General features: G+C 38.3%; 1 protein-coding gene across 1 annotated transcript in view; it reads right to left on the minus strand.

Moving 5' to 3' along the window:
• Positions 1-16,093, minus strand: part of LOC136858665 (tyrosine-protein phosphatase non-receptor type 9) — a 524,482-nt gene that overhangs the window by 25,074 nt on the left and 483,315 nt on the right. Inside the window, exons 5-7 of the mRNA XM_067138380.2 lie at positions 15,492-15,690; positions 6,180-6,340; positions 3,531-3,760 (exon numbers count right to left, since the gene is read on the minus strand). Of these exons, the coding sequence (XP_066994481.1) occupies positions 3,531-3,760; positions 6,180-6,340; positions 15,492-15,690 (590 nt within the window). The remainder of the gene's footprint in view (positions 1-3,530; positions 3,761-6,179; positions 6,341-15,491; positions 15,691-16,093) is intronic.

A 16,093-nucleotide genomic window follows, 5' to 3' on the forward strand; every position in this document is an offset into this window, starting at 1 on the left:
TCATATTGTAAAGATAACTTACGTGGAAAAGGTATTGCCGGAAAATTATCAACGGATTCTAGTCGATATTATGATGCCAATTTTAAGTTAATGGTTATTAAACACTCGGAAATGTAGAATAATATTGTGCAGCCGCACGAAAATATGGCATAGGCCTAACTAAAGCCAATATTTGGCGTTAGTGTGAAGACAAAGAGCTAAAAAAATGCGTACTGTACAAAAAATGCATTCAGTGGTCCGCAACAAGGATGTTTTAAAGAAGTTGAAGATGAAATTGTGAGGTACATGCACGAAAAACGAAAGGGCGGAATGGCCATACCATGGCGCAATAAACTCGTTCATGGACATTCAATGTCCGCGATTATGCCTATACTTCGCTAGCCGCTGAATTTGGCCGAACCCGGCAAGCGAGACGTGCATGTAGCGGTAGCCGGTTATATCTGATGCTGCGTAAAAGTAACAGTTTTATAGACACCAAGAATAATTTCCTGATGGATCGTTGTATTGTAGAGACGCATGGAATAGGTATTGCCCGAAAATTTTCAACGGGTTCTCTTCGGTAGTATGATGCCAATGTTAAGTTAAGGTCCTTAAACCTGCGGAAATAAAGAATAATTGTGCAGCCGAAAAAAGAAAGAAAAAAATGAAACACGGCATGACAAAAGTCAATGTTCAGCGTCTAAAATTAGCCTAAAAATGCATAGGCCTACTGTACAACAAGGCATTCATATGATTTTACAAAGATCCTTTGAGCCTGATTTAAATTTTTTGAAGGAAAACGTGGGGTTCATCTTGGATTCGGAGAAATACGGTACTATATTTTTTCAGAATGAAATTAAACATCCACTTTCACGTAGTATCGGATTACGAAAAAAAAAAAAAAAACAAGTAAGCCGTAGTGTGGATATCATCTGCGGAAACGAAAGTTTTGAACAAACTGATTGCCCTTTCATACCGATTTTAATGTACATGAGGGGTTTTCCGACTTTTATACAAAAATCGGATATAATGACAATCCGTTAGAGCGAGTAAATTTTTCGCTGTTATGAATTCTCGCTATAACGGACTTCTATTGTATACAGGTTTGGAATGAAAAGGTTAAATGAGAACGGAACATTTGGTGCATTATAAAATAGTGCGTAAAATAGTGCGACTGAACAGTTGGCACGTTCAATTGTCAGAATTTCTAACTCATCTTGGTCTGTATATGCTGTAGAGAAGATTGAGGATGATTGATTGATTGATTGATTGATTTTGTATTATTATTATTATTATTATTATTATTATTATATTATTATTATTATTATTATTATTATTGCTATTGTACCTCCCCATGCATTTAAAACTAGCGCCTTTGGAAACAGTTTGAACATTTCTCGACAGATGTTGCTACTATCAACTTATGTTGCGCCCTTTGGGATGAAATGTACTATTAATTTTCAGAGTAATTTTGTATGTCAATATTTCCTAAACTGAATTGTTTATAGTTCATTTTTGGTGTTCAAAAGTTATATACACTTCTATCACTTCCTGCCAACTCTAAATTTTTACCAATTAAATTTTTTGTATATTTATTTAAGTAACCAATCACGGTTTTTTATATTTATTTGATTGGCCAATAAAAATTGTGGGCGTGTCAGGGTTTCAACCCAGAGAAATCTGGAACCTTCCTCTCCACTATGAAAGCTGGGACATTTCAGGCCATGTTGTCTTTGTGATCGCTCTAGGCTAGTGTGTGTTCGTGGCAGAGGCAGGGGGAAAGGGCTCCCTCGTCAATCTTTGGGAGGCCCAACAGCTCAAGGTAATGGCAGATTCTGCTTAACAACGTAATTGTCTTTGAAAGCTACCTCGAGGGGAAGGTTTCAATTTTTCTTTCACCATGTAACCTTTATTTCTTAATGTAAATTCTCACACAAATCTAAAGAACTTACTTGAACTTAGGGAAGTGTGCTCTCTCTCAACTGGATATTGAAGTGACTATGATTTTGTAACCTTTAAAATTATCTCTTAATTTTGTAGACCTTCTCTCCATCTAGTCACCTCCGTAGTATAGGCTTAGCCTCTGCAACATCGGGCCATAAGCCCAAGTAGGGTTTTAAGCATTTCATGTAAATTTCAAGGAGTCCAAGGGTTTGCCTCCTAACATTGCCAGTAACTTTGACCTTTTGTTTTTACCAAAGGCCATGAAGAATGGGTACTTGTTACCCCTGTTAAAATCAGCTTTACCGAGCTCGATAGCTGCAGTCGCTTAATTGCGGCCAGTATCCAGTATTCGGGAGATAGTAGGTTCGAACCCCACTATCGGCAGCCCTGAAAATGGTTTTCCGTAGTTTCCCATTTTCACACCAGGCAAATGCTGGGGCTGTACCTTAATTAAGGCCACGGCCGATTCCTTCCCACTCCTAGCCCTATCCTGTCCCATCGTCGCCATAAGACCTATCTGAGTTGGTGCGACGTAAAGCAAAAAATCAGCTTTATTCATTTCATTTTAAGGTAATTAGACTGTTAAGCTGATAAGACAGTAAATACTGTTCGTTTAGTTAAATGTAGGTTGTGCCTTTGATAGGCCAGGAACTTGTAAATTTCAACAATAGTCTCCTAAAGTGTAAACTTGTAGAGCAAAGACGCTCCTCCACTGATGTGAAATTTGGGAGACCTGTCTCCTTGACTGTTGGTTGAAAGGAGCCAATAGTGCTCATGTAAAATTTGTTATTAGGGAACTTCAAGCTCAGGTTGTTAATTGGTTATTAGTTGATTATTCTGATTTTTCTCACATTGTTACCCAAGCTCACGAGCTAGTTCTGTACCTGATTTCTGATTTGTTTAGCAAAGTTTAAAGTTTGAAATTTGAAAAGAAACGAAAGATATAAGGAAGAAATATAGCTCCAATTTTAAAGTTTTAAATTAATCCACTCATTCATGCCTGCACCTTCTTTCACCTCTGTAAACCACGGTATCCCTGTAACAATTATTATTATTCTTATTATTTTCAACAGAACAAAGGAAGGCAGCATCTCTCAGAATGAAAAAATATTGGACTGATAGGAAATCAAGAAATCCTTTATATAATTGATTAATAATGTAAAATAAATAAAATGTATTATTATTATTATTATTATTATTATTATTATTATTATTATTATTATTAAAGAACGCATAGGCACATTAGGAAGAGTTACAATAAGTACGAGACCTATACATAGGGACATAAGCCTATAAACAGGGATATAGGAATTAACTGTATATTAAAATGTAATTTACTAACTTTTCTTTCAGTATATATGCTGCAATATGCATTGTAAGTTGGATAAAGATACAACATAAGATTGATACTGTAGCCTCCACCTTATCAATACATTTATTTACATATTATCATTCACAGTACCAGTTTCGACCCTTTAAGGGTCATCCTCAGCTGACAATTACAAATATAGTTCTTAACGCATCACAGTGGAAAATGTTGTACAGTCGTGACAATTGTCCAATTCAACAGACCGTCTAAAACAAAAAAAATAAAAATAAGAATATACCTTGAGATTGAGGAGCTGAAGGTTTGAGACTGTATAATCCGAATGTTGTTCTACAGATGTAGTGGTTATCTGGAAGTTTCCATACGTTGCTACGCCTCCTTCGTCTGCCTCCCAATACTGAGCACATTTGGTACGACCACGTTCCACGACACGGGTTGTCATTACAACCACCAATGCCTGTTGCTCCCACACCATTCGCCAGAAGTCACAGCAAGTCTTTGGTAAGGGACCTAAAAATTAACAAACTGTTTAGACAAGTAATCTTTACAATTTTACAACTAAACAAAATGAACTAATACTTTTATCATTATTTCATAATGATACTATAATGGTAGTGGTACTTCTAGTTTAATACAATTGTTATTTTTCTGACTGAGCAGACAAATAATACAAGAGGGAAATAGCAAGTTAGCTTTCGTGATACATTTCTATAGAAAGAGAATGTCATTTTATATCAGTGCTGACAAGGTTATAAAAGATGGTAAATTAATGACCAATTTAATATTTTTACTATGATTATATTAACTTTTTCCTATAAGAAATAAACCAAGACAATGAAAACGCAGAACAGAAGGATACTTAAAGAAAACAACAATATGAATGATGATGTCTGAATCATCAATCTATAGACTGGTTTGATGCAGCTGTCCATTCCACACTATGCTGTGCTAGACTTTTCATTTCTATACAACTACTAGATCATTTTTTATAATTATTTTTTTAACTTTTAAAATGCTATTTGTTTGGAGTGTTGACCTATGAAGATCTTTTGCCCCTACTTGCACCATATGTGAGAAACCTGCGAGTATTATGTAAATGGCGGAAGTGTAAAGTGTTGAATGTGATGAAAGGAACATTAAGGATGACACAAACACCCAGTCCCCAGGCCAAGGATATTAATCATTTACAATTAAAAACCCCTGACCTGACCAGAAATCAAACCTGGGGCTGTTGGGTGACAGGCGGACACGTTGCTCCCTACACGGCGGGGCCAGACACTACTACATCCTACATCTGCACTAATCTGCTTTTCATATTCATACCTTGGTCTACCTCTATCATTCTTACTGCCTACACTACCCTCAAAAAACAACTGAACAAGTCCTGGGTGTTTAAGATGTGTTCTATCATTCTAGCTCTTCTTCTTGTCCAATTAAGCCAAATCAATCTCCTCTCACTGAATCAATTCAGTATCTCTTTATTCGTGATTTGATCTATTTTTCAACTCACCTTCAGCATTCTTCTGTAACACTACATTCAAAAACTTCTATTCTCTTTCTGTCTGAGCTGGTTATCGTCCATGTTTCACTTCCATACAATGCTACGCTCCAGACGAAAGTCTTCAAAAACATCTTTCTTCTTCCTATATCAATGTTCCAAGTGAGCAAATTTCTTTTCTTCAAAAAGGCTTTCCTTGTTTGTGCTAGTTGCATTTTATGTCCTTCTTACTTCTGTCATTGTTACTTATTTTACTACCCACGTAAGAATATTCATCTACTTCCTTTAAGACTTCATTTCCTAATCTAATATATCCTGCATTACCCGACATCGTTCGGGTGCAGACTCTGTCCATACCATTCAGCAATTTCTCCACATCTTCTGCAGACTTAGAAAAAATAACAATATTATCAGCAAATTTCAGGGTTTTAATTTTCTCTCCTTGGATTGTGATTCTCTTCCCAAATTCATCTTTGATTTCCTTCACCGCTTGTTCTATATAAACATTGAAAATGTGAGGGGGACAAACTGTAGCATTGCCTCACTTCTTTCTGGATTGTTGCTTCTTTTTAAAAGCCCTCAATTCTTATCACTGCAGACGGATTTTTATAAAGATTGTAGACAATTCTGCATTCTTGTTATCTGATCCCAGTCACCTTCAGAATCTCAAATAGCTTGGTCCAATTAACATTATCGAAATCCCTTTCTATATCTACGAATGCCATGTACGTGGGCTTGTCCTCCTAAGTTCGATCCTCGAAGATCAGACGTTAAGTCAGGATTGCTTCACGTGTTCCTACATTTCTGTTTTCCATACATATACATAAGAGTGTGCAATTATAAATTATTTTTGAGATTTACATTATATTAAAGAACTAGGCAAATATTATTGCTTGCATATTTATTTTCCTCTGTCTGCAACCATTTCTTCTCCTATCTGCTTCTGTCCGCCTCCGTAGCGTAACGATTAGTGTTATTAGCTGCCGTCCTTGGGGGCCCGGGTTCGATTCCCGGTACTGCCAGAAATTTAAGAATGGCAGGAGGGTTGGTATGTGGTTGAAATGGTACATGCAGCTCACCTCCAATGGGGGTGTGCCTGAGGAGAGCTGCACCACCTCAGGATGAGGACACGAGTTCACTTCACCTGCTTCTTGTCATACTGCTCTTAGTTAGCTTTCTCACATCATTAACATTATGAATTGCGTGTAGCATAATTATTATGAACCAAATTGTACAAAGAACTTAAAAAGAAATCACTTCATTACAAAATTTCTAAATTTAAGTTTTGAGGAAAATCTTTAAGTATTTTAAGTTGTTATGTAAATGTGAAAGTTTAAAAGGTTGCTCTACTTCCAATCCAAAACAGGTCCTTGTACAATTTAATCTCTCCATCATTAAACACATGGCACTTAATTATTAGAACACTGGTACCTTGTGTTGATATGAAGGCATTCTTCTGCTTGTAACCATCAACAAAATTTGCATTAATATAATCACTACATGTGTCTCCATCCATCTGAGAGAGCAGGACTCGACTGTGGTCATAGCAGAGAACATCAGTGTAGCGGTTCTTTGGCACATTAGCTCGAAGCCTGTAACAAACAACAATTTAAGATTTTAGAAAAAGGAGCATTGGAGAATTTTGGAACAAGCTGTTTCAAATTATTAGGAAGAAAACAAGTTTTGTCTCCTACACTGTTGATTCTTCTGACACATCTAGTGATCTCTTAGCTCTTTAGTCTCAAGTACAGACATGTATAGAGAACATCTTATAACCCACGTTACTGTGGGGCAGTTATTAATGTGTATACTTGTAATCCCTAGAGTCTAGGACTGACATAGACCAGAACTTAAAAAAATAAGATACTATTCTAGTGTTTACAAGGAATGAATGTGAAAAAACACATTCAAAGCCTCGTAAACCTAATGCTGTTGGGGAGAGAACACGATTAAATACAACTTATAAATCTCATTTTTGTCCCATACTGGCATCAACTCAACTAAGGTTACGTTGAATGGAGAATCCCACCTTCCAATACTCATTTGTTTCTTTATTGCTAGTCTATTTATGTAACATAATCCAGCTTAAAATCTAATTACAATATTAAAAAGTACATACTTTATGCCTAATATGGAACATCTTCAGCTAAGAAAAAAGTAAAAATTGGAATAAACAAAAACACTTATGATGATGATGATGATGATGATAATAAGACAAAATGTTCCTTCATGTTGGGCTAAAACCTCAACGAGTCAATGTTCGAGTTTGAAATAAAATGAAGGAACATTTTATCTTATCATCATCATCATCATCATCATCATCATCATCATCATCATAAGTGTTTTTATTTGTTTATGCTAATTTTTGATATTTTTTAGCTGAAGATGTTCCATATTAGGATGAAAAATGTACTTTTTAATGTTGTAATTAGATTGTAAGCTGGATTATGTTAAATAAATACATAGACTAGCAATAAAAAAAACAAATAAATATTGGAAGGTGGGATTCTCCATTCAACCTAACCTTAGTTAAGAAACTGAATGGGAGAGATCAAAGTCGAAAGCCTGATGCAAGAAAGTGAATGTTGTTTGGGCTATTTGATTACAGCTGCTGCTGCTACTTGAACACCGTTTTAACGCAAGGGAGCCTTGGGCTTTAAAGAGACTCAAAAAAGTATCGAAAACATAACAACAAATAATTCAAACTCAAAGCAAGTATAAGTATGTCTGGAACAAAGATTTATTCACTGAGCAATTAATGTTTTCGGACCTACCAGTATATGTATGTTTATCATGTACTCTATCCGGACTTGCTTATACAGAAAGCTTCTGCTCTTTGCTGTTTCTTACGTGTATGTATACATATCTACTGTTACATGCCAGCCCTCTGTCTATAGCCCCTTTCGGTATTTCCTGGAAGGAACTAGTGAGTCAACTGGGAACTCCCAGCCGGAGGGTACAGTGATGGACTCTCCCTTCTATTGTTCTCTTCGTCTTGTTTCTTGTGGATCTTCTCGAAGGTGTAACCAGAATGTTCTCATTCCAGCTGTATCCCAAAAGGACTGGAACTTCATCACCAGGGATATAAAACAGGCTTGCCGCAAACAAACAGTGAATGTAGTTGAACTGGACAGCAGTAGTGGTGACTGTTATCAGACTTGTTGTGTGGTCGCTATTCAGTGGCCAGTGTTGGCAATGATGCAAGCAGTAAGTGTCGTTACAACATTGCAGTAGTGTTGGAGAGGAGTGCTAGTCATTATTTAGTGATACGTGTCAAGCAGTACAGTGTATGGAGCAGTCACATTGACTGTGAATTAACCCATATGCACCCACCCGCCCTGTGCACTGACAATGCTAGGAATCCACCGACATTTTAGTATGCAACCTTGGTATTGCAAGCCCTCAGTTAAAACAGTATAGTGGGTGATCTGCTGCACGTATTATCGTGGGACCTGTTTTATATTATTGAGAAATTCCACGCTATTGCTCATGACACAAAAACAGAACAATACAGAAATATAACACATAAAAATTCCCTTTGAAACTTAAATTTTTTATTATCTTACCTCAGAAGTTCTTTAGTGTGTGGTATGGCTGGAAATGGTCCATACAAAGTGGAACTTTGCACTGATCACACTGCCACGTGGTCTCGTTCCTCTGCTTGTGTTTCAGGCACGCAACACACCGTTTTGTTGTTTTGGAACCCTTTGCAGCAGAGGGCTCCTCTTTGATTGGGAAGTGGCGGCCAGTCAATCTTGATGGTAACTCTCCAGGTGTGACAGAACGTCTAGCTACAACCCCCTCTTGAAATGAGCAACCAATAATTTCTTCTGCCAATTTCTGTTCGAAAACATTAAATGTTCTATCCTGTGTCCCATTGACAATTCGGTGCAGAATGTGAGAATTCAGAAGGACCCTATCCAAAATATTAAAAAAATCTTTTTGTATGCCTTGTGTGTTTTACGCATAACATGAAATTGACTAAGAAGATGATCTCCTAAATCTACACCTCCCATGTTAGCATTGTAGGATATAATAGCTGTGGGTTTGAATGGGATAACTCCAGTCTTCCAGTCAATCTTGCCAGTGCAAGCGAAGTCCAGTCCATGCATTGTTGAGAGCATCAAAACATCTTTCTTGTCTTTCCATTTGATCGCACACATATTGTTGCAAGAATATATAGTTGCCTCCCCTTTCTGAAGCTGTACCTTACCTATTTCTTCGGGCATATTTTTCCTATTAGCTCTGACTGTTCCGCATACATTTGTCCCTTTTGAGTGTAAATAAAGGTATAGATATGGTGATGAATAGCAATTATCTACATATAAACAATAGCCCTGATCCAGTAAATTACTCTGTGACATCATATCTATCACTATCTTGCTGCTAGCTGGCATTTCATTGACTTTATCTCAACCTACATAAATTTTGAAGGAATGTACGTTACCATTCTTTGAGTCAGACAGTTTATAAAACTTTACACCAAACCGTGCTCGCTTAGATTTGTTGTACTAAATGAAATGAAGGCGACTTCTACACTTCATCAGTGATTCATCTAATGAAACGTTCTTGCCGGGTGTGTAGAATGTTCTAAATTTGGTATCAATCATTTCCATAACCGGGCGCAACTTTCTAAGAGGATCGGAAGTATCAGCTACCTCATTGTTAGCCAGATGTAAATATTTACTCAGTTCGAGAAATCTGCCGCAAGGCATGACAGTTCTAAAATAGGGTGTAGTAACTCTGAATAGTTGGTTTTTGTACCAGTCCCATTAGAATGCCAAGAGCAATATATACACGTATTTCATTCGAGTTCGTCTTAGAAAAGTTGGGATCAGCACTGGTATACCTATTAGTTTCGTCTGCTATGAACTGTACAATGTTGTCATCTAAGTAATTCCGGAAAATGAAATCTCTACTTACATTTCTACGTATACCACTACCAGGATTCACTCCACTTGCTCCAGAAAAGTTGTGAATAATTGGAGAATTCTGTTCAGGCACCCAATTCCATTGAACAGGTTGCTCATCATTTTCATTCAAATCACTTTCACTCTTGCTTGAATAATTCGATATAACACACACAGGATCGCTAATAACTTCTTCCTCACTATCACTGCTGAAATCAGAGCCTAAAATGTCAAGTAAGCTTTGAATTTCGCTATTACTGAGCATATCGCGTGATGAAGCAACTTCCTTCTCAGCCATCTTATCAACAACAGAATACCAATTTCTGGATCGATATTTTAATCAATTCTCCTTGCCAAAGAAGCATACCAGACCATTCTGGGGACACTATGAGACACCAAGAACAGATTTCCAGTAGAAATGTTTCCAGAAAAAGCCAACAGATATCACAAACGTCTCCAATATGCGACCTTGCACCCTAGCGTACCAGTCCGTTTGCAGAGTCCTGGCCCAGGCGCTCGAGCGCGTACCAGTCGGCTTACGGGTGCATTGGGGTTAACTGAATTGACTGAGTAGTTCATCGGATTCGTCTGGAGTCTAAACAAGTAAACAGCAGTCATATGTTGTGACAGTCAACAGCCATATGTTCGAACCTGTCTGTATGCAGCTGCTGTGTGCAGTGACTGAGCGCACAGAGCCAAGTGAAAAGGGAGGTTTGGAGATATGTTTCTTGCTGTGACATACATACATTCAACATCATTGTAGACCATTGTGCCTTTCAGCGTTCAGTCTGCAAGCATCTGTGAATTTACCAAATGTCGCCACAATCCTCTATTTGCAACTAGTACTGTGGCCTCATTTATTTCTATACCTCTTATCTTTAAATCATTAGAAACTGAGTCTAGCCATCGTCTTCTTGGTCTCCCTCTACTCTTACCCCCCATAACAGAGTCTATTCTCCTAGGTAACCTATCCTCCTCCATTTGCCTCCCATGCCCCCACCACCAAAGCCGGTTTATGCATACAGCTTCATCCAACAAGTTCATTTTTAACTTGGTCTTTATCTGCTCATTCCGAGTATCCTCCTGCCATTGTTCCCACATGTTTGTACCAGCAATCATTCTCGCTACTTTCATGTCTTGCTATGCTATGAAAACAAGTTTATTTTAATATATTTATTCTTTGGCCAATTTGTAAAATACATATTTGTTATATCAATAATTAACTTCCCAGAAGGAAACCATAATTTAATTTCATCGATTGCAAATTTTAAGAACATGTAAGCTGTTTAGGCCTTTTCGTGAAACTAACAGTGTTTCGTCCAAAGTAGCAGGGGCTAATCTCATTCCAGCTGCACCTCAAAATGTCTGGAACTTCATCACTGGGGATATAAAACAGGCTCGCAGCAAACAAACAGTGAATGTAGACGAATTGGACAGCAGTAGTGGTGACTCTTGTCAGAGTAGCTGTGTGGCCGCTATTCATATTTTTTACACACTTGCTGCCAGTTTACTGGCTCTACAATTGTCAGCAAAAAGAAACAGTTCTTAACCTGCGAGTGGTCGCTATATGAGATTTTCTCTCACATTATTTTGTATTGTGAGTTTACTTCTAAGCGATGCAACGAAGGTGACTGTTCCCTCTTCTACCTGAGTTGGTAACTGCCGTGAGGAAGGCGATTCACATTTGAAGGGTAAGCATCCCCTTCTCTAGTCGGAACAAAGATTCGTACGAGTTTGTGTGCCCTGTGTGAGAGGTTCTCTCACCGCGCGACCAGTGGCGTTGGTGTTACGCTGAAGTCGAGAGGGAAACTTTATCCTGTTGTAGGCGTTAGTATTTGACTTAAGTAGTGCGCGTAATGTTCTCCATTTGCAATGAATGATATGTGAGTCTTCAAAAATTATGAGTCGAGGAAGAATGCTGTGAAAAATGCTGGGAAATAACTGTCTATATCGGTTCCTCAATCCTGAGGATCGTGATCTCTGAAGATATTCCTTTGTATACGTTTCCATCCTCCACGGTCTTCTGCTATATGGGTAGATTGTGTGAACGATGTCTCTGTTGCATGTTTTATGCTATCTGTCCAGCGTAAAGGTGCTCGTTCATGCTCCCTCTTCCCAGGCACGTTTCCCAAGATTATGTGCTTTTCAAGGCTTCCTTCTCCATGAGGCATAATACAGTATTTCCAAAGAATTGGAGAATCCTCTGTTGATATTTTGCCGATAACTTGGTAGTGATGTTCAGCTCCTTGAGGATGGATTCGTTGGTTCGAAATGCTGTCCAAGGAATGCAAAGCATTCTTCTCCAGCACCACATCTTGAATGAGTTGATCTTATTCAAATCTGAAGTTCGCAAAGTCCACATTTCAGCACCTTAGAGGAAGATAGAGAATACCAGTGTCTCATCTTTAGCTTTACAGAAATGGAGCAATCCTTCCAAATATGAGATATCTGAGACATGATGTTCTTGGCCATGGCAATCCTTCTCCTGATCTCTATTTTTCAGCTGTTGTTGCTAGTTATAATGGCACCCAGGCACAACATTTCTGAAACCATTTCCATTTCGCTGAAGGCACTGAGTTCGTTCAGCTTGCCAGGCCTATCAACTACCATAATTTTTGTCTTTTGCATGTTGATCTGCAAGCCCAAACTGATGCTCTCAGTTCTGCCTCATCCATGGCAATCAATACAGTGTCATCTGCATATCGGAGATTCGATATCTTTCTGCCACCAATAGGAAATCCACCACTGCATCCAACCAATGCAGTTCTCATGATGTACTCGCCATAAATATTACAAAGCTGGGGTGACAATATACAGTTTTGGCGAATGCCCTTTTGTGTCTTGAAGATTTCAGACATCTTGCCATTTATCCTGATAACTGCTGTGTTAGACTCATATAGATTCTTTATCAACCAGATATGATGTTTTGGAATGCCCATTTCCAATAACACTTGCCAAAGTTTCTTCCAATGAACACAATCAAAGGCTTTCCTATAGTCTAGAATGCAAATGATCATAGGACGCTGGAATTCTCTGCTCTTTTCAATTCAATAGCTGTTCTCTCGTGCCTTTTCCTTTGACTAAACCAGCTTGTTCACGAGGAATCTGTGAACTAATATAATTTTGGAGTCTGTCTTTCAAGATATATAGAACATGATCTTGCTAGCATGGGAGATTAATGATAAAGTCATATAATTATCACATTTCATTGTTGAGCCCTTTTTATGAAAGAGGATGAAGATGGATGTAACACAGTCAGCTGGCCAGTTACCATTTCTCCATATTTTATTGCAAATGTCTGTGATAATTTTAGCACCAATATCGCTCGTCTCTTTCAGTAGTTCAGCCGTTATGTTGTGAAAACCAGGTGCTTTGTGCAGTCGCAACGATGTGATTGTCCCTTTTGTTTCCTGAAGTAAGATGCCTGGTTCTAGTTCAAAATCTCGCCATTCAATCATCGGCTGTACTGTTTCTTTATACAACTCCTCACAGTACTGTTTCCATCTATTCAATACAATTTCAAAATCATGTATCCTATGACCATTAGAATCTTCTATGGACCATACACAAGGTTTGTATTTATTTGACAGTTATTTTACTTTACGGCATATATGTACCTCGTGTCTCATTGTGATGGGCATGAGCTTCAATTTCTTCACAGATTCCTGACAGATACTTATGTTTGTCTAAGCGGCAATTACGTTCGATTTCACGACACAGCTTAAAGTATCTGTCTTGAATGTGCAAACCTGTTTCTTTCAGTTGTTTCTGCTGTTCTATGAGCTGCCACATATGATCACTGATCCAACACTTACGATGACTCTATATTGGAGAAGAATGTTTCATTGCAATGGTGACTATATTTTGTTTGAGGTCTTCCCATGTAGACCCTTCATCAGTGCTCCCTTCTAGTGTTCAAAAGAATATTTTGGATTTCCGCACCAAAACTCCTCGAGTTTTCACCTTCCACCTTTTGCATTTTATAAGGTACACGGCGCATGCCTCTGAGTTTCAACCGGAACACCATAAACAGTAGTTGGTAATCTGCACCAGGGTATGTTTTTGCATTGATGACAGAGGATTTGTTAACCAATATAAAATCAATCTGATTTCTATGAAGACCATCAGGGGAGCACCATGCATACAGTCGACGAATATGATGTTGAAGGAATGTGTTGGTTACACATAATTCAGGTTCCATACAAAACTGTAGTAGCCTCTCTCCACTATCATTTTGCTTTCCAATGCCATAACGGCCCAAGACGTGTCTAAACTCGCTCTCAATGTTCGTTTGTCCAATCTTTGCATTAAAGTCTCCAAGAACCACTGACATTTCCTTACTTGGGATATTCTTCATTACATCATCTAGTTCTCCATAGAATTTCTTGATTTCTTCTTCGCTCAAAACAGATGTAAGCGCACACACTTGAATGATATGGAGTTTACATGGCTCTGCCTTAAGTGCTAAGTGGATGATTGTGTCATTAACACATGAACATCCATCCACTAGATTTGCCAAATGCAGAGGGACAATTACTGCAATGCCATTGGCGCTTTCATTATCTGGTCCAGAAAAGTACACCGTATTACCCTTTGCGGTGCAGAAAAAGCCATTACCTTTCCAGTATGTTTCAGACAGACCTAGCAAGTCTAGATTGTGGTTTTCCATTTCCTTCTCAATGATCTGAAGTTTCCCAGGTAACAAGAGTCCCCTTACATTCCAAGTTGCTATTTTATTTTGGCGTCGAAGAGATGTTCTCTTTAAGATGTTACTCCTCCCAGTCGCACATTTTCCGCACAAGGCCTGGGAGTCTACCTTCGTGTGCCTAGTCACCAATTTCACACCATTCAGCCTGGACCTTGAGATGGCATCGTGTCAACCAGATCGCTTGACAAATTCATTTCCAAATTAGCCATATCCATCAGAGATTCTCTTGGGAAGGTAGAGTGGGAAATAAACGCTGTTACAAACTCCACCTAACACAAATATTACAGAGAAGACCTATTGTACTTTATTCTTGCTTTTGTACTGCGACTGTCAGAAAGTTCTATATCAATAACAATGTTATTGGTTTTACGTCCCAATAACTAATTTTTACAGTTTTCGCAGATGCTGAGGTGCCAAAATTTTGTCCTACAGGAGTTCTTTTACATGCCAGTAAATCTACGGCTGACGTATCTGAGCACCTTCGAATACCACCGGACTCAGCCAGTATCGAACCTGCCAAACTGGGCTCAGAGAGCCAGCGCCTTAACCGCCTGAGCCATTCAGCCCGGCACTCTTGTGAATATTACGTACTTACACGTGACTGAACTAATGACTAATTTCCATTAAGGAGCAATTTGTCTCTCTAATATACGGATCATAATTTTCTTTTATCTAAACTGTATAACGCAATAATTCGTTTCTTCTTATGCCCCGCAAAATTGTAGAAGATATATTTATTTTAAATGAAGTTTAATGTGAGAGAAAGTCTCACGCGCAACCACTTTTGTTACAATTCGGCTACCGACCACTTGCAGGTTAATAGCAACATTAGGCTTACACAGACGGAGAAAAGGAATTGTTGGAAGAACTGGTACAAACTTGTGGCAACTTCATTTGCTCTACAATTTTACTTACAAATGATCTTAATAGTAAAATTAGGCTTACACAGATGGAGAAAAGGAATCATTAGAAGAACTGGTACAGATGAGGAGGGAATAGGGGTTTTTCACCCTATTAAGCCAAAATATCAATAAACTCTCATTCGTAACATAGAAAATAACACTTGTGTGTTAGGTCCTCCAAAATTAAATTTAGTTTTCCTATTTCTCTGAAACAGATACTTACCGCGCATGGTTAAAGGAACCATCTGGTGGCCGGGCTCGGATCTCAGCATAATCTTGGACAAGTCCAACGCGCCCTCGACTCCTCACACTCTCCACAAACTGTTCCAAGGTGACTCCATGTCCAATGTCACAGTGCAGGCTGTCGTCATCTGAGAAGCCACTGCTGGCTGATGAGGGCGGGGGGGCAGGGGAAGATGCTCCTGCAAGGTTAATATTAGTTCTCATTTATCCTCTTTTACTGGTACAATTAAACACATCCAGAATTGTAAACAAATATATACTTTCAAACACTGACATTCTTATTGCACAATCATATATGATAGCATTTTATCTAAAGTGTGACTGTTCTCAGAAAATCTGCATAGGGAATTGATATTGCTAGTTGACAATTTATGGCCTAAAACAAAAACACAAAATGAAAAAAACTCTAAAGAAGAATGTCCATGTTCTGAGTGAAAGTATTAGAGACAGTAACATGACTATAGCATAATAAACAATGAACTTTCTCTGTTAATAACACACTGGTGACGAGCCCTGAGAATTCTCCTAGTTCTCTGCCGACAGTAGTACATGGGCTATGAGAATTCTTATTTTTTATGCACC

This window comes from Anabrus simplex, chromosome 1, assembly GCF_040414725.1.
Source record: "Anabrus simplex isolate iqAnaSimp1 chromosome 1, ASM4041472v1, whole genome shotgun sequence".
NCBI classification, from domain to species: Eukaryota; Metazoa; Arthropoda; class Insecta; order Orthoptera; family Tettigoniidae; genus Anabrus; species Anabrus simplex.